Source organism: Aquila chrysaetos, chromosome 2 (assembly GCF_900496995.4).
Source record: "Aquila chrysaetos chrysaetos chromosome 2, bAquChr1.4, whole genome shotgun sequence".
Lineage (NCBI taxonomy): Eukaryota > Metazoa > Chordata > Aves > Accipitriformes > Accipitridae > Aquila > Aquila chrysaetos.
Window position 1 is genome coordinate 25,915,933 of NC_044005.1, and position 18,567 is coordinate 25,934,499.

The 18,567-nt window shown below is 50.5% G+C and overlaps 2 protein-coding genes across 2 annotated transcripts; one reads left to right on the forward strand and one right to left on the reverse strand.

Moving 5' to 3' along the window:
* Window positions 1-9,441: 9,441 nt before the first annotated feature.
* LOC115351188 (leucine-rich repeat extensin-like protein 5) lies at window positions 9,442-11,102 on the reverse strand. Its single transcript, XM_030037675.1, has 2 exons — window positions 11,024-11,102; window positions 9,442-10,868 (listed from the first exon to the last, which is right to left on the reverse strand). Exon 2 carries the CDS (start codon window positions 10,809-10,811, stop codon window positions 9,810-9,812), a length of 1,002 nt encoding a protein of 333 aa, XP_029893535.1. The 5' UTR covers window positions 10,812-10,868; window positions 11,024-11,102; the 3' UTR covers window positions 9,442-9,809.
* Window positions 11,042-18,287, forward strand: ZDHHC22 (zinc finger DHHC-type palmitoyltransferase 22). The gene is made up of 2 exons (XM_030037688.2): window positions 11,042-11,954; window positions 16,240-18,287. Exons 1-2 carry the CDS (start codon window positions 11,393-11,395, stop codon window positions 16,503-16,505), a joined length of 828 nt encoding a protein of 275 aa, XP_029893548.1. The 5' UTR covers window positions 11,042-11,392; the 3' UTR covers window positions 16,506-18,287.
* Window positions 18,288-18,567: the final 280 nt, after the last annotated feature.

Sequence of the window (18,567 nt, forward strand, 5' to 3'; positions counted from 1 at the left end):
TGGGCTGACAATACAGCACCATGGCATCACATACCACGTGTGGTACAGGCCTGGTTATACCCACTGACCTACACCTCTCGCTCAGCTGATTCATTCCCCACGGTGCAGTTCCTAGCACTTTGCCCAGTTTGTGTTAGCCTCTGACAAGATGGCATTTTTGATAAGAGGTGGGTTGGAGCCAGCCGAACCTTCAGGTTGTTTGTCTTGGCCGTGCAAGCAGGTACGGTAGGAAAAGTCAGTTGCGCTGGAGTGAGTTTAGTGGCCTTGTGCCGATTTCCTCCCTGTGCAGCCCCTTCATTTGCTACTCCTTCCCCAGGGGCCAGGTGATGAAGGCTTTGGGGAGGTGACTCCGTCCCACCCCGGCAGGGAGGGTGGGATCGCTGCTTCCCTTTACCTTGGTCACTGCTCCACTGCCTGCGGGCGCTTCTCTGGTAAGGGAGAGCATAGGAAGGGGTCATGGCGCTTGCCTGAAGACGACCCTCTTTGCCTGTGCCTGCGTCTTCCCGCGGGAGTTGCCCAATGGCGGCTGACAGCCTGGCCCCCCTCCCCGACCCGCAGGGCCCTTCGGCCGCCCAGGGGAGGATCTGCCTGGGGCGGGGGGGGGGAGCACCACGGCTACCCGGGCAGGAGCGGTCATTGCAAGGGGCTCGGCCGGGCTTTCCGGGGTGGGACTGCGGGCAGGGCTGCGCCCCGCGCCCGCCGCCGCTCCCGGCGGGCTCCCAGCGCCACCTGCCGCCTCGGCCGGGCATCCCCGCCGCGCCCGGCGCCGGTGCCGCGGGGGTGCTCTCCTGTCCCCGTGTGCCAGCCCATCCCCAGCACCCCCGGGGCCCGTTCAGCAGGAGGTGACAGGCTCACCCGTCATACGCCGACCTGCGGCTCTTCCTCGACTGCGAAGGTGCCGGAGAGGGGCCAGCGGCGGCCCTGGAAAACCGGGGCGGGGGCGGTAGCTGGGTGCCCGGGGAGGTCCGACGAGAAGTGCCGGGGTTGGGAGGGTGCTTGGGAAGCCGGTGCCTCCTGCACAAAGGCCCTCTCATCCCGGCGATCACTCCAGCCCCTCCGCTGGCTCTTTGTGACCCCAACCACCCTTGTTCTTTCCGGGTTTCGCATCACACCGAAGGCCCCTCCATCCCCACAGCGTCATCTCTTCCGCTCCCGTTTCCCAGTTCCTTTCAGTCCTGCCCTCCGCACCGTGCCAAGGCCCCTCCTGCCCGAGCCCTCCCCAGGGCTTCCCCTGGCCCCGGTCCCCTCAGAGCCCCCAAAGTGGTCATGCCCCTGCTCCCCACTGCACGGCTGCTGCTCCGCTCCCTGGACACAGCCTGCCCGCTGCCCCCTCCAGCTCTGTGGGGCAGCCCCCTTTCCCCAGCTGTGAGTGAAGCAGATCCTGGCTTCTGCTTCCGGTTTAATCCAGTTTTTGGAAACCCGGGTACTAGCTGTGCTTACCCCAAATCCACCAGAAGGGAATCTGAGGGAAGCGAGTGAAGACAAGTCTGGAGAAAGTCCGAGTCTCGCTGCTGTGGGACTTCTCCTTTATATTTAGTCCTCATTTTTCTGTTTCCTCCCATAACTCCTCACTGGGTCTTCAGAGGTGAATAATTCACCTCCCTCCTTGCTGTTTACACTGCGGTCCTCTGTAGTCATCTTCTGCAGTTCTCCACTGCGGAGGGCCACCGCTTCTCCACTGCAGTACTCTGCTGGGTTTTCCTCACTCAGTCACTGCCCCTGCGAGGAGGAGGGAGAGTAAGGCTGAAGGTGCTGTCCCCACAGCAGACACCACACCAGCTCTGTAGGCCCTGGACCACCATTGGCCTTTGGAGATGCCCAGAAGCTTGGCGATAAGGGAAATTACCATCTGACAGGAGCATGCCCTTTCTTCAGGCAAACTGATGTGTGGTTGCCCTTGATACGGTGCCATCAGGCCAACCTTGGGCTTAATCAAAGCAGTGCTGAGGGCTTCATTTGTTTGATACCAAATCTATCAGGTGGTTCCTGGAAACTGGCAAACAGCTACCCATGATCAAATCACGGTTTTCTTTTCCATCAGTTGAGAAATGGAAGTAGCATCTCAATTATTTTTCCTTGGCTCATTTGGGGAGATGATATTACTGGATGAAGGTTTACCCTTCAGCCCTGCCCAGCCCAGAAGGGGTATTGGCCTCAGGGGCCTGGTGTTTGCTCCCAACATCTGTAGGGATATCTCATACCCTGCCCCGGCACAAAGAAAGAGTTGCCTCCCCTGGGAGTCCAGGCCACATGGGGGCTGTAAACAGGTAAACATGGGGCTGCCTCCAGCCTCCTCAGGGGAGGACCTGATTCTGCCTCTCATCCTCTTCCTGAACAGGGCTTTGAATTTCTTTTGTTAGAGCAAATTCCACCCCAGGAAGAGATGCTGTTCATCACCAGCAGGGACAGAGAGCTGCCCAGAGGACGTCCTGGCTGGTGATGGGGCTGAACAGACGTCTAGCTTGGGGCTGCACAGAAAGAACCTTGACCTGCTCAGGGATCAGTGTGGGAATCCACTCCACATGGGCACCCGACTGGCAGGGATAACGGCCCTTCTTCTGCACCAAGTCCAGGGCTTAAACATGTGCTTAGAAAGTTAAGTGCCTGGGCTCTAGCTCCTCCTAAACCTGCCAGAGTTTGAGCCCAGCATCTTTCATACCAAACTACCTGATGGGATGGGATGGGACTGGCTCCTTCAATGGAGCTGGGCAACCATGTGTAAGGCATGTGGGGACAGAGAAGAGCAAGCAGCAAGATGGTGCTGACTTGGCATTGGGTGGCTGGAGGCCTGGTCTCTGCTCCAAGTGGTGCTGGTGCATTTTATGTAATGAATCATAAATGGAAACTGCACCCACTGGGGTGGGTGGAAATGAAGCAGGCGGAATCTGGCCTCCGTGCAGCAAACAACTAGTCAGTCAAAATCATTGCCACCTGCAGTGTGGCTGGGGTAGTGGTTGTGTGCAGTGCATCTAGTGCACTAGTGAATAGCTAGCGTTTTTGCAGAGCCAAAGTAATTTAAGAACTGCTCTTACAGACCCACTGGAGGAACACCTTGATGGCAGGGGCAGCAGCCGTGTGATGGCGGGGAGAGAGATTGCTTCTCCCAGAGCACTGCTGCGGCAGGCAGGAGGATTAATCCAAGTCTATTTTCTGGAATTGATTTAACACTGTGTTCATTTATCTGCAGCTCCTGCTGAAACATTTCATATTTCAGATCTGATTTCACTGTTTCCAAGGCTGAAAGGCTTCTCTAGGGAGCAGCAGTTCTGCAAGAGAACAACAAGTAGGAGCCCTAGGGAAGCAGCAAAAGGGAAGGAATATTTTATCTTTAGTAACTGGTCATTTCCATTTCGGAGGCAGTGAAAGAAGAACCATCTGGTGCGTGCTGAATATTCACTATGTAAACAGTAACTCGGTTATGAATATGTGCGTGTGTTATTGTTATTTATTATTTATAGGATTCCCTAGGTGTGCATGACACTTCACAAGCAGAAAGGAAGACCAGGGCTCTTGCACCCTGATGTGCCCAATATAAATTTGACACAGAGCTCCACAGCAACAAAGCATGGCAGATGAGGGCTGGGGGTGGGGAGGAAGATGCCACCCCTGTGAAAAAGGGCAGTGAACAACTTCTGGAGCAGTAGCTGCTCCTGCTGACAGCAGTTTGCTTCAGATGACCACCCTCACATATTCGTGCCCGTCACTCTGGGTTTTAATCCTCCCCTGCAATAAACAACATTTACATTTATCATTTTAATTCTCTGCTCCTTAAGAGCTCTGCTCCAGCAGTGTCCTGCCTGGAAATGATGCAGAACAAAAGGAACCTCGGTCCAATACCTTTCCTCACTGTGATATTCACCTGGGGGTGATGGGACTGCTCAGTTGGCTTGAGCTTTATGGCTCAGGAGCTTCAAATCAGTCAGCTGAAACAAAAAGAGACATTTTATTGTGCACTTCTCCTGCTAGCCAAAGTATCTTGAAAGCAAGGAGAAGAGTCCCATCAAGTCCCAGGGTGACACCTTGTTGTCAGAGTATAATGTCTGATACTGAAGCCTGCTGGGGATGATGGGAACTTGAGAGCACACAGACACCCGCATAGGATGCTCAGAGCTTTGCAGGAAGAAATGCCTGTAGTACTTCTCCCTTCTCTTGTCCTTCCTTTTCTTTTCACTGCTTGAGCTTTTTTCCTATAGAGGTTTTTGCCACAGCATTCAGCCATTGCTCTGGTGCTGAGCCAGTATTGCAGGCAGGGTTTGATGAAAGGGACAGCCATAGGCACTGAAAGGGAAGGATCTTGGGTCCCTTAGGGAGAGACTCCCCACACCGTTATGGGGACATGGCTCAGGGGCACCTGCAGGGCCAGGGGGATGGAGGAGTGGGTGCACCACAGTCAGGGACAGCAGCCCTGGCCTGAGCTCAGGCCCATATGTGCCTTCCCTCCTGCAACATTCCCTTCCCACTTACCATTAACATTTTCTCTTCCTGCTGTTACTCTCTGACACACTGAACTTTACTTGACTGCACAAGTTTGTTTCCTCACACCACCAGCAAGCAGCAAATGAGTCAAATGTCGATTTTTGCGACAGCTTTCCTAACACAGCAGGGCATGCCATAAATTGTGACTTAGTGCTCATTTCAAACAGGCCTGGTGCTTTGTTGCATGGGCCAGCTAGAAGGGCCCAGAGCATCATCAACAACACCATATCCCAACTCCTTGGAAACACATTGCCCATTGGTCTTTCTCCTCTGCTCCCCAAAAGATATTTTGATGTTTATATGACTCCAAGAATGAGGGAGATATAGGCTAGGAAAGTCAGGGAGACACAGAAGGACTTTCACACAGGATGAGGCAATGTTAGTGACTGCTCTGATTTTTTGTGGCAAGAGCTCTATATTCCTTGTAGAGCACCTGTAAACAGCTGGTATCCTGCAGTCGCAGGACTCCCCCTGTTAGTCACCACCAACATCAGAGGAATGTATCCATAGTGGCAACTCCTTGGTTGCAGGAGGAGCAGTCCCAGGTAGCCAGCACCAACTCAGGCAAAGCACAGAAAAGCAAATCAGCTAATGTTTTGCAGGATGGCCTTCCTTGCACCCTAGGCATCAAGTCCTGTTTTTAAAAAATACGGTGAGTTGAAAGACCCCTAAGACACATTTTAGAAAGCAACCAGTTTTTTCCTTGTCTAAATATACCCTTGGTGCTCACACTACTGGGGCTGCACCTCAGTCTTGGACTTTCTGGCAGAAATGACAACAGCCTGGACTGTGCAGTGGGTTGCTATTTGGATGTTCAGAAGGTGGGTTTTGTTCAATAGACATAAAACATCTTTTGCAGCCTACTCAATAACTCATTTTTCATTTGGAGGCAACTGACCCTTTGTCAATAAACCTTTCACTCTGTCTTCTGAAGTGCTGGAAATCCATTTGCTAAAGAACATTGTCACAGGGAAAGGTGGAGAACAAGCCCTTTTGAGGAGTGGGGTTCTAGGTGCATTTTTTTCCCCTCAGTTCCATTTCTTCTCTTCATTCACATGGCTTATTGACCTGAAAATGTCTCTCAAGTACAAAGATACAGCAAGCCATGGATATGTTGTTAGGTGGCAGATTATTTACTCATTTACTTTAGAACTGGCTGAATTAGTTTTCAATGTGTGCCACTATCTGAATCGTAACATGTCCCTGCATAAATACGTTGTACAGCAAGCATTACCTCCTAGCTTAGTTTTACGCTGAATGATAAGCTGGGAGATTTGTAATGAGAAAACAGCAGCTGTATCAGCCTGAGGAAGGCTAGGCACACTGAGGCAGGAGGTATGGCTGTATAAAATCCCTCTCTTTCCCAACACTGTCCTTGAAGGAAGGAGAAGGGGAGGGCAGGTGAAGATTGGCCAGATGGGAGCTGAAAAAGAGGTTCAGTAGCTTAAGTCATAAATTCAAATACAGCACACACTTGACAGTGTGCTAAAGTCATGGCCATCTGTCAACCATTTAGTTACCATCTCTTCCCTTGTTAATAAGTGTCCTCCTCACTGAAACCCCCAGCACAACTGATACAGCACAACCGGCAATCTACATCAAAATGATTAAAAGCCGGCTACATGAAACTACGCTGTCAGTCTGTCTGACCTCAGTGCTGGGTGCCCCTCAGCTCTCAGGTACTTGAACAACAGAAACAATACCCCAGGTCCTTCAGTCTTCCTTTCAGAGGTTTCCAAAACACAACCCAAGAGGAAAGATTGAAGGAATAGGGTGGCTTCTTCTAGAGAATACATGGTAGCTACTTTCAAGTGTGTAAGACTGCAGAGAGGAAAGGATTCATCTTTCTCTGTATCCGCTGGGCATGGGATAAGGGCTAAGGCCTTAGACTGCTGCAAGGGAGTGTCAAGTTAGGCATGAGGAAATACTCTGGAAGGATAACAATGAACTGAATGGATTGCCTGGGGGTGGTGGAGAATCTCCATCACCAGAGATCTTCAGGACGTGATCAGACTCTTGTCTGCAAGGGATAGGTATACTTGGGGCAAGGATACAGAGGAACTGGGAAAGATGGTTGAGTTGGCCTCTGAAGGTCATTTCTCACTATGAGTAAGAGCTTAGCATTAGATTTCTGTTTCAGGAAGATCAGGTCCATCCCAACAACCTCAGTAGTATAACCCAGAGCTGAATGAGGAAAGGACTGAGCTCCTTTTTCCTCTCGGTGTTCATGTCTCCACCTAGGCAGATTTGAATCTGGTCAGCGTAAAGGCACACAGCTCTGCTGCCATCCATGCTGTATTTGTTTCATTGCTAAATTGAAGACATCAGGCCTCACCTGCTACTTTTTGTGGCCATTCAACTTTAACTAACCAAACAGGAAACCTCTCCAGACATTGTGGACATTCAAATTTTGAAAACTGGAAAAAGAAAAAAACCAAACAAACCCACAAAAACTTCATAAGGCTTGTATTTAAGTCATAACTTAAGGCAAGCAGAACGGGGTTTACCACAGAGAGCATTCGTTTCTTTCAAACTATCACAGCAAATAGCAGAGATTAACTTACTCATTTCAGAGAAAAATCACCATCAGACTGTGTCTTGAATGCTAAACTAATGGGGCTGTCTGAGGCAATGCACATTTTGAGTTGGAAGAAATTATACATAATTTGGGATGCAATTTAAAGCGAGACCTTGAAAGATGTTGAGCAGGCTGTATCAGAGCATGGCATCGACTGGAACTGTATTTTATTCTGCTTAAAATGTCTGAACACAAGGAACTAGGAGATCCGGGGGCCAAGCTGTCATCTGCCAGTCATCATCAAGTGTAGCTCAGGTTATTGAAGTGGGAGATGAAAACACCAGCTGGCTGACAACTGTATAGATTATGCCAGTGGCTTCCCCTTCCCACCCCACTTGCTAAAGGGACATATTGGGAAAGGGTCCATACCAGAGAAAGCCCTTCTACACAACTGGCCAGCATGGGAGAGTGGAGTGGTGACACTCAGCGACATCAAGGCTGGGGTGAGAAAGAGGGACTGGCTGCGGTATGCTGTGCTAATTTCTGGAGAACATCTGCACAGTAGGTAATAACAACAATAAATTGCTCTTACAGTTGTTCCTCATGCCCATCTGTCAAGGTCTTCCAGAGAAAGGCACATAGCATAATCCCTACCCTATTCAAAAGACAGGAAAACCTTGACACATGGGTGATTTACCTATGGTTGAAAAGCAGGATAGGAAATACTCCATCTCCTGGGTCACTACCAGATCTGTCCAGGGAAACTCTATCTCTACAGAGAAGGAAAAGGGACATAATATTTCTGAATGCCACACATCCAAGTTCTCTTGTGATGTTGATTTTATAGCAGGAGAAAATAAAATTTCTGCAGTAAATATTGTTTCTTTTTAATGCTTGCTCGTTATTCACTTACTCCCTGTGCTAATCTCCCTATTTATCCATCTCTCTCTTATATACACATGCACGTGCATAGGCAAATTCATCCCCAGACAACTTCTCCCCCATCCTGCCAACAGCTCATCATATCAACACAGCAACACTGAAAGAGCAATTTTTTCTACTATATTATAAAATATGAAGCCAGTATTTTGACAGTGACAAATCATAAGCATCAATTTGCAGGAGCATTTTAATGAGAATGGGGGAGATAATCTGCTTCACCATTCTTCCATTTCCTTTCCTTTCCTTTCCTTTCCTTTCCTTTCCTTTCCTTTCCTTTCCTTTCCTTTCCTTTCCTTTCCTTTTCTTTCCTTTCCTTTCCTTTCCTTTCCTTTCCTTTCCTTTCCTTTCCTTTCCTTTCCTTTCCTTTCCTTTCCTTTCCTTCCTTCCTTCCCTTCCCTTCCCTTCCCTTCCCTTCCCTTCCCTTCCTCTTCCCTTTCTCTTCCCCTTCCCCTTCTCTTCCCCTTCCCTTTCTCTTCCCCTTCCCCTTCTCTTCCCCTTCCCCTTCTCTTCCCCTTCCCCTTCTCTTCCTCTTCCCCTTCCCTTTCCTTTACTATTCCTTCCTTCCTTCCTTCCTTCCTTCCTTCCTTTCTTCCCCTTTGGCTACAGCTTGTGCTGCTCCCTGCACAGGCAGGATTAATGTCTTTCATGAGATGCAGTCCCTTCAGTCAGGAGTCTTTCATGACATGAAAAGGTTTCTCTGTAATTTTTTTTATTATTATTATTTTGATGTAAGCTGTTAAAACATGGAGAAAACACTGTCTGATTATTTAAAGATAAAATCCAGGCTGGGTCACGTATCTCTATTGCAAGGCTCAGCCAACTTCAAATTGATGAGTTGAGGGAATATTGGAGGATTTTTATTCTCAGTAGTCGTGACAGGAGAATGAGGGAGGTGGGAGTGAAAGCTAGATGAGTTCTGAGCAGCTTTCCCTCCAGTTCTGCCAAAGGTGTCTCTTAGTTGTTCGTCACTGCAGATCCAGTGCCTACAGGCTTCGTTCGCGCTTGCTTTTATTATTGCCACTGTTTTTCTCAGAAATGTTGAATCATGAAAGTTATCTGGGAGAAAAAAGTTATTTCTGATAAAGAACCCTTGCACACTTGCTTGCTGTCACCACCCTCCATGCTAGTGCACGTGCAGGAGACAAATGCAGCCACTGTCCCCTCCAGGCCTCTCTCCCTAGAAACTGAGACACAAAGCACACTTTAATTTTGCTCTGAACCTTCAGGCAAAGGGAGAGTTTCTTTTGGAGAAGCAGAGTCTGTGCTGACGGGCTGGCCAGTAAGCCTAGGACCTAAGATTAGGTTAAACCCATCTTTCTTTGACTTTTGATCAGCACAGAGTTTGACTGTCTCCAGGGGCAAAGCTGCAGCCCAGCAGCCGCCTTCTCTCCCCTTCTCCTGTCATGGGTGGTGGGAGAGAGGAATGCTTTTCCTCAGAGCTGGGAGGGTGCAGCACGTAGGTGTGTAGGAGAGTGAGAGGCTGTGCACAGCGCCTGTGTAGACAGTACAAGGACTGCGTGGGTGGGCGGGGGGGGGGGGGGGGGGGGGGTGTGCAGCTGTCAGAGGGCAAACACACGTCTGCAAAGCTTCTGCCAGCATGTCATACTGCCCAGGCACCACCTGCCCAGCTCAAAGCCTTTCCTAGCTACCTGCTGTTGTGCAAAGGTGCCCTGCAAACCCGGGGAGGCTTTGAACCTGCAGAGACTCTCCCCCAGATTTCCCCTTGCCTCAGATGCTGGTTCCAACAGGGGCAGCTTTGGGGCAGCGGGGAGACACGCTGAAGCCTCACCCACATAGTGGGAAGGAAGGATGCTCTGCAGGCTGGAGAGGGCAGGACGTCCCTTCCCACCGCCTGCTCTCCCTGTGGGACTTGTCAGGACCGCGGAGCCCCAAGCACACCCTTCTCCTCCCCGGGGCCCCGGGTGCTGCTCGGGGGGAGGCGGAGGGACCCGCCGGCGGTGCGGGTGGTGCTGAAGGGACAGCTCCGGGGCTGACGGGCCGGCCGGGGCCGGGGCCGGGGCCGGGGCCGGGGCCGGGGCAGGGACACGGGCGGGGACACGGGCAGTGGGAGCGACCGGGCACAGACAGAGTCGGGGGAGGGAGAGGACCGGGCAAGAACAGGACTGGGGAGGGAGATAGAGACAGGTGGGGAGAGGGAGAAGAGAGGACAAGGACTGAAAAGCGCAGGGACAGAGAGAGAGACAGGGGAGGAGACGGACAGAGACAGGCACGGGGCAGGCACGGCGGGGAACGGGACAGGGACAAGGCCGAACCGGGCGGGACAGCAAAAGGGCAGGAGGGGAGAGGGAGAGGGAGAGGGAGAGGGAGAGGGAGAGGGAGAGGGAGGGCGGGCGCTGGGCTGTGCTCCGGCTCGGCTGCCGGGGGGCTTTCGGCATGCCCGGGGCTGGCCGCCGCGCCGGCCGGTAGCGGCGGCTCCGCCGGCGCCAGACACGCCGGTAACCGGGCGGCACCCCTCCGCGCCCGGGGACAAGGGGACTGCAAGGTGGCGGCGTGCAGCCCCCCAGCGCCGCGGGGCCGAGGTGGGCCCGATCCCCCGGGCCGCCGGGGCTTCGCAGACACCGCGGCGCGGGGGAGCCCCTGGGGCTGCCGGCGAGGGGGTGCTCGGGGTGCCGGGGCACCCACACCGCCACCCGGCTAGCTCCCCGCTGCGGCCGGTCCCCCGGGCTTTCCCGTGCCCTGGAGATACAGGCTGAGCCCCGGGGCCGGGGGTGCAGGGGCCGGGGGTGCCCGCCCGGTCGGCGGGGATGCGCCGTGCCCGGCCGGAGCCGCGGCTGCGGCTGCGGGGCCGCCCCGGCTCGGTAGCCCAGCGCCGCAGGTTGCATCCGGACAGCACTTGACCAGCTGTTTTGTGCATTTTCTAATTTCGTGCAGAGCAGGGCAGCGGTCATAGAGGTAATCTGTAGATCCGTGGCTTTAAAGGATAAATTAGAGCATTGGATTTGATCCGTATTGCAGTGGATTAGAGCAACCTCTCCCCCCTCCCCTTCTCCTCCCCCCCCCCCCTTCAATTCACTCCCCCCTCCTCCAGCACCACCTTTTTTCCTCTCATGCAATACCAAAACTGACCCTGCCTGGCAGAGGGACTCTGCTAGGCGAGCGAAGCGGTGCCCACATCGCCGGCACACCGCGGGAGCCGGCTCTCCCCTCCAGCCTCCGCAGCCCCTCCGGGGCATCGCTGCTGCAAGTTCCCCGGAGGCAGACGCCGGGGCCGGGGTGCCTCCTCCGGGCGGCGGGGAGCGGTCGCTGCCCACGGGCTCTCCCTTTGCCCCGGCCCGACAGGGGCCGTGGGGCGGCGGCGAGGGAGAGCGGTCCCCGGAGGGCTTTTCCCGGAGGCAGCGGGGCCGGGACCCGGCAGGAAATGGAAGGATGAAGTGTGCAGCCGAAGCGGTGATGTTCCTTCTCTCCTTGCTTTCCCCTGCAGGAACGTAATCCGCAATGCTAGTTCTCAGGTTGCTCAATGTTATCGCTCCAGCCTACTTCTTGTGCATCTCCCTAGTGACCTTCGTCCTCCAGATCTTTCTCTTCATCCCCAGCATGTTCAGAGACCCTTCCACCACCCCACTTTTCTCTCCTGCTCTGCTGCATGGGGCCCTCTTCCTTTTCCTCTCAGCTAATGCCCTGGGCAACTACGTTCTTGTGATCCAGAGCTCCCCTGAGGACTTGGGCAAGGGCTTAAACTCGGGTGAAGGAGCCGAAGTGGTGGCAGACTGGCTGGATGGAAGCAGGTCCCCTGGCTCAGCCTTGCCCAGCACTCACTTCTGTAGACTGTGTGCCAGAGTCACCCAGAGGCATGACCACCACTGTTTCTTCACAGGGAACTGCATCGGGAGCAGGAACATGCGAAACTTCATTATGTTCTGCCTCTACACCTCCTTGGCTTGCCTCGACTCCCTGGTGGCAGGCATGGCTTACATTTCTGCTGCACTCTCCATGTCCTTTGCGAATCCGCTGGCCTTCCTCACTCTTCTGCCTCACTCCATCAGCCAGTTCTTCTCAGGTAAGGACTCCTTCCTCGGAGATGAGGACCGTCTTCCTCCTCCAGGGTTCTCGCCGCTGGGGGGACATGATCTTCCTCAGATAGCTGTGTGTATGTAGCAGTGGTGGGGAAATGGGCAAGAGGGAGAATTGGCTGTGTTCAACAAAGTCCTCTTTAGAGGCTAGATATAGCCTTTGCAAAGGACTTTGCTTCACCTGAAATAGAGGCTGGGACCCACTCCAGGTTACAGCCACAGCCCTATTCCTAATGCATTAGGCTCTGGAAGACGCCCCATGAACAGCTTGACGGTGACAGAATAGGGCTATCTATTGTGCAGGGAGCGTGTGTAATTCGATGGAGGAGAGGGATTTCACTCATTGTACTGCAGGTGAGGGGAACCTGCTGCCTGTCCTACAGGATCTGTAGGTTTTCATATCCTACAAGTCTGCAGGTTCCCCATATCCCAGCGGAGATATTCTCATTCTCTTTATCCATGTCCACTCAGCCCCTCCACTGTCACCCACCTTGTGTCTCCTGGCAGCACAAAGTTACTGAGATCTTGCCATCCTTCCAGCACAGGAGAATTGGGGTTCAGGCAACAGAAACCAGGAGAGGACTTAATGTGACATGATTAGCCACCTCTCTCGTGACCGCAGTCTGGGACATAGGTCCACAGAGAACCAGGGGGAATTCTCTGTGCCTGCTTTTTGCAAGAGCTCCACATCAAAAGCAAATATCTCTTTCTCCTTGTCCCCATCCCTTACCCTTCCTTCTGCTTCTCCCCCTTTCCCCTCTCTCTCTGCCCTTCCATAAATCTCCACAACCCTTCCCCTTCCCCCTCCTGATTCCACTCCCATAACTCTTCCTCTGCTCTTCCAGCCTTGCCTCTTCACCCTTCAACATGGCCTCAAATTCTCCAATGTCACCCTTTCTCTGTCCAAACCCAAGAACTAGATAAAACCTGGTCTCAGAGAAGGGACTATGCAGACAGCCTAGACTGTTATTCCACCCTGAAAGTGACTGCAGAAAAATGCCATTTTCCCCCCTAGGCAGCTCATGCCTCGCACACTTAGATCAGCTTTTGTTAGACTAAAATAGGTATCCCATATATTTCAGCTTTGCAGATTCAGCTGAGCTCAGTAAGAAGGGCCCGGAGTCTGTTTTGTCTCGTGCATCATCACCAGAAGTGTTGATTATGATCTGAGTGTGGAGTCTCCACTGCTGGGGATACAGGACCCAGAGAGGCCCCAGCTTGCTTTTCGGATTCCAGGCTGGGTTTGCAGGGTTGCCATCTGAAAACAAACAAATATCTCTCTACTTGGCAAATCAGCAGATTTGTCATGGTAATCACTGAGAGACAATAAACATGAAATCCTGCCATGACATTTTTATGGAGTCATTTTTCCAAGTAGAAGAATTTTTGTAAATAATGTTGCACGATCTTCACTAGCGTTAAAAACACTGGGAATCATTTTCCCCTGTGCCTGCTCTGCTCAGCACAGCAGCCCAGGAGGGGGAGCAGGGATGTAGGAGGAGATTATTAAGGAATTAGTTCTCTCTCTCTGACTCTGAGGGCTCATCTGCACTGAGCTGGGTCCTGGCATATGTTTGAAGAGCCACTGAAGTGCCCCAGCTCTGGTGTCAGCAACTGCAGTGACAAAGACAGTGTGTGGGCAGTGCTTGAGTGGGACACAACGGGGCTGGGTGCGGGGCTGGGTGCAGGGCTGGGAGCTGGGAGCCAGAACACCCTCGAGAGGCAGCAGCTCCCAGCAGCTCCCACCAAACCTCTAGCTCGGCTGGGGTGAGAACTGCTGCCTCACACAGGAATATATGGGTGCATGGTGTCTTGGTTGCTTGGGAGGAAGGGCCTACTGGCTTTCTACCAGCACATTTAACCTCCAGTTCAGGAAAGAAAAAAACAGCCTGGAATAATTACCTGGAAGGGTTGTTGTAGGATCCAAACAGAGCATTGCTATAGCAGGGAAGAAAACTTTACCTTTCTTCTTCTCCATCATGCTCTCTGCACTGGAGGAGGAGTAAAGGAGGATGAAGGGTGAATCTGCTGGTCTTATGTCAACTGCGTGTTTCCCTGCTTTCATGCTGGGAAAATTTTCAGTTGGCTCGTTCTGCCCAGACTGTGCTCGGGCATGGATTTCAGAATCCAACCCAGAGTCTGTAATTTCAGCCTGTGATTCAGCTTTTCTGGCATAGATAATGTATGGCAATAAGCTTGAGATCATACCAGGTCACTCAGAGCAAAAGTGAATCCGAGGCTAAAATGGGCTGTGGTGATGAGGGACAAATGGAGAGCACTTTTGTAAACACAGGTCAGATTGGATCCACAAAAGAAATTATAGAAAATGCTTTATGTAGGTAACCTGAAGAAAAGGTTAAAAAAATCATGTATCTGGAATGTACGGCTCAGAGATGCTTAATATTCGCAAATGGAAACAACGGTAATTACTTTCTTGATGTTTAATTTCAGCTGCTCATAGAAATAAAGCTTACAGCCACCTTGCAAAGGCTCTAAAGAAAATAGCTGTCTTTCTCCATACCCCATCTGAATATCAGCTGTAGGAAAGAACAAATGTGTGTCATACTCTGGTCCAGTAAAAGAGGGGCAGAGAAACCCATATTTGGCTCTGGGCTTCCTACCTGATAGATTAAGTTATTCCGACAGAATTGGTATGAGGATTTGTCATCATCCTAAGGGGTTTGTTCTTCCCTTGCTGTATTGCATACGAAGCCCACTGAACTGAATGGGATCTAATGAGAAGGGAAAGATGACATTGCATTTAGGAAGAAAACTGAATGACTCCTGTGCCTTTTTCAAGTGAGGGCAATCTCTGAAAGCTGGGGGCTGTAGTCAGTGTCCTAACAAATCATCCTCAGAGGGGCCTGCTGGCTGAGCCCAAAGCTTGACGTGATTGCCACGGGTCAGCCCCCATCTCTCACTTACAGCACTGCCAGGTGGAGAAGCCAGGATTCATAGATTGCAAAATCAGATGACACCACCTAATCCAGCCTTCTGTATAAGAGAACCAAGAGATGCTTATCCAGCCACCCTTGTATTGAACTTAAAACCTGAAGCAGCCACGTACCTGTTTTAGGCAGGACACCTGTACTGCCCACGCAATCCCTGCTCCAGCAGAATTGCTCTTGCAGGGCCTCAGGGCGACCAGAGCTTTCACCGGCCTGAGTCTGTCTGCCCCATGGTCTTCCAGAGAGATGGGAGCACGTGAGAGCTTTTTCATTTCTAAACCTCACAGGAACCAGTGAGAGGATATCACCTATTTGTACCAGTATTGACACACATTTAATTTTCTTTGTGTGCCTGCGTGTAAATATGGGTGTTTAATAATATACCAATATACACAAAATATGTGTGTACACATTCATATGCACACACAGAGAATATTATTTTAATGAGTTAGATCTGCCTACGCACTGAAAGGTCACTCAGTGATACCTGCTATTATACTAATATTTTCCAGATGGAGTTCTAAAATCATTGTAGAGGAAAGGGCCCACAGAATATTTTTATTCAAATATATTCAGCATAAATATATACTACAAAAACTGTTGAATTAGAATCTTCAGACCTACAAGTATTTTGAGTATTCTAGCAGCAACTTTAAAAAAGGAATTTGGTTTGTATTTTGGAAAGTTTTCTGTTTCTGTTTCTTGCATTCATATAAAAACTGCCTTTGCCCAATGGTAGGAATGTCATTACCAATTTATTTTTCTTTTTTACTATATTTTATATATATATATATATATTATTTTTATATATATATATAGTGATGAGAGAGAGAGAAAGAGAAATCCCAAATCTTTCTGCCTAGTATTAATGCACACAGTAAGGCTTCTGGAAGCATCTACATGCTGCTGTAGGACCCACATGTCTTTTCAAAAGGAACCTAGAAATCTTAGATTCACTGTGGTGTGCAGGTAGATCCTTAAATAAATTAACCAACCATTCTTCAAAACATTGCTGAAGTCTTACCGACATGTTTCACTCTGGCTGAATTTGCCCCTGTAATCTAGGTCCTCGCATTAACAGCAGAGGAAGAAGCGTACGTAGACCATTACCGTTTTAGCAATTCCCCAGCGGGGTCCATTGCATCAGATGTTACGAAGGAAACAACTTTATATAGTTGGAGCAACCAGCCTGTCTTGCTCCTAACTCCCCACTTGTGGCCAGAGAATATAGGCAGCTCGTCGGGGCTGAGTGTTACACTGGCGTGTGAGGTGTGTCTAAACTCTTTCTTTTATTGTCCTCCCTCCCCCGACTCTTGGTCTGCAGGAGCTCTCCTTAGCTCTGAGATGTTTGTCATCCTCATGCTCTACCTCTGGCTTGGGATCGGACTGGCCTGCGCTGGCTTCTGCTGCCACCAGATGCTGCTGATCCTGCGTGGGCAGACGCGGTACCAGGTGCGGAAAGGGATGGTGGTAAGAGCCCGGCCCTGGAGGGAGAACCTGCAAGAGGTCTTTGGCAAGAGGTGGCTGCTAGGACTTCTCATCCCTGTGCTGAACGTGGGAAGTGACTACTGTAGGCAGAAAGAGAAATAAAATCCCCAGGCGTGCGTGTGCACCCCATGCACACAACACGTCCCCTGTTCTCTCCCACTGTCTCCTGGATCACTAAAGAGCTGGGCTACTCCATCTCTCGGGCTTGCAGCCTCTGTGGGAGGAAAGGACTGGCTATCAAACAGAATAAATTTAGCATATTAACAAGGAGATCACAAACCATGTAGATTAAGAGATACTGCAGCTTAGTAGTCACATCACTGTACCTGCGTAGGTGGCAACAGTCTTTGAACTAGCAGAAAAATTAGTCAGACCCTCCTGTAGCTTCCTGCCTGAGTCCTCCAGCCCCCAGCCCCATTAGCCACCCTATATAGTCCCTAACGAAATGCAGCAGGAGCTTTCAGAGAGCCTGGGCTGTTGTGGTAGACTGCAAAAACACGTGTCTGGTCCTTTGGAGGGTTTTGCAGGGTGCTTTTTTGGCTCTTACACACCCGAGGTAACTTCACAGTACTGAGAAGCCTTTAATGACAGAACTGCAATGCAATCAAGCTGCCCTAGGAGCAGGCTATGCACATGGCTAATGTGGCAGGTAAACCTCTCCACAGGCTAGAAAATCGGGAAGAAAACAAAGAGAAATTCAGAATTTCTCATTTCTGTTCTTGATCTGCTCCCTATGCAATGATATGTCAGGACTCCAGCTCTGCTACTTATTTTTAGCAGTCCTTTGCCCAATGACACAGTCCAAGCAAAGCTGCCCTTCTGACAGGAAGCAGCAAGCAGATAAATCATGGTCAGATGGAGGCACAAGGAGAGAAAACTGCAAAGGTGAATGAAAAGGCTGTGTTTGAGAAGCTGTGTGATGAGGCAGGCTACGCGTGCCTGTAAGAGAGAGAGGGAAGTGTGGACACACAGCGAGCTGTCAGGAGGGTGCCAAGCGCCCTGCTGATATGTCTGAGCCCTGATGCATCACCCTCTCGCAGGGGGCACCTGCACCATTAGTGCTGTGAAGAGTTCAAAATCCCAGAAGACAGGGAGGTTTTCCAGCTGGTCAGGACACTTCACTTTGCACTAAAACAAACAAAAAAATATTTACCTCGGATGTCGCTACCACACCGTAGTTATAAGGTCTCCAGGGCACTTCCCTCTCGTGTTGCACCAGAGGGGTAAATTCATCCATGTTATAACTCCATTAAGGAAGTTAATGGAATTGCTACAGGGATTAATCAGCCTAATGTGTCAGTTGTTTTCTAGCTGCAGCAACAGCCCATGAGATCAGTGCTGTGATCCTACGCTAATAGGTGCCTTAAGAAAGGATACCATGACATCTCTACCAGGATCACAGCACTGGATTCCCCAGCAGCTGCAACAAGGAGCCTCCATTTTGGCAAACTGCATCAGCTTATGCGGGCTGGATAGGAATTCATTGCTTCTCTTTAATAGGCTGGGGAGTATGCTGACAAGCCGTGAAAAACATTATTTCTTCCTCATAAACGCTCTCAGTGCATCCCAGGTAGGAAAATGCACCTGCTTTCATCCTTGCATTTCTCATGAGCCAGAACAGACGCACTCATTCCTACAGGCTTTGTAACTGTCCTTCACTGCTTCACACTTGTATACATGTTTGGGTCAATAACAAACAAAGTTTATTGTGATGAGCAGAGTAACCATGAAAATATGCCAGAAAAACCCTTAGCTGGATAATTAAAACACGTAGGATATACGTCCTTCCACACTGTGTGTGATCACATGAACGTACTGCTGTTCCCATGTGTAATACACTGTATTTCACTAACAGTGAACAATAAAAAGTGTTCTGGTTTTTTACATGACCTGTATTCTGCTTTCCGACAGTTCATTAGCTGTCTCTGTACATTCGTTACAGGATACACACGGACATGCTGAAGGAAAAAGTTAGGATTTGTTTATTGGCTTTCCCAATAATTCATCATATGATTTTGGACAAGTCCTTTCACCCTTCATGCTTTAATGTAATGACCAATCTAAAAATGCACCTAATAACCAACTTGCAGACCCATTCTAATTTCTATTTATAAGTTACACTCTCAACCTCAAATGAAAGCTACAGGAAAATTAAGCTATTATC

Coding starts and splice junctions, on each gene's coding strand:
- ZDHHC22 (XM_030037688.2), top strand. CDS start 11,393: ATGCTAGTTCTCAGGTTGCTCAATGTTATCGCTCCAGCCTACTTCTTG. Junction 11,955..16,239: donor CATCAGCCAGTTCTTCTCAG/GTAAGGACTCCT, acceptor CTTGGTCTGCAG/GAGCTCTCCTTAGCTCTGAG.
- LOC115351188 (XM_030037675.1), bottom strand. CDS start 10,811: ATGCACAAAACAGCTGGTCAAGTGCTGTCCGGATGCAACCTGCGGCGC.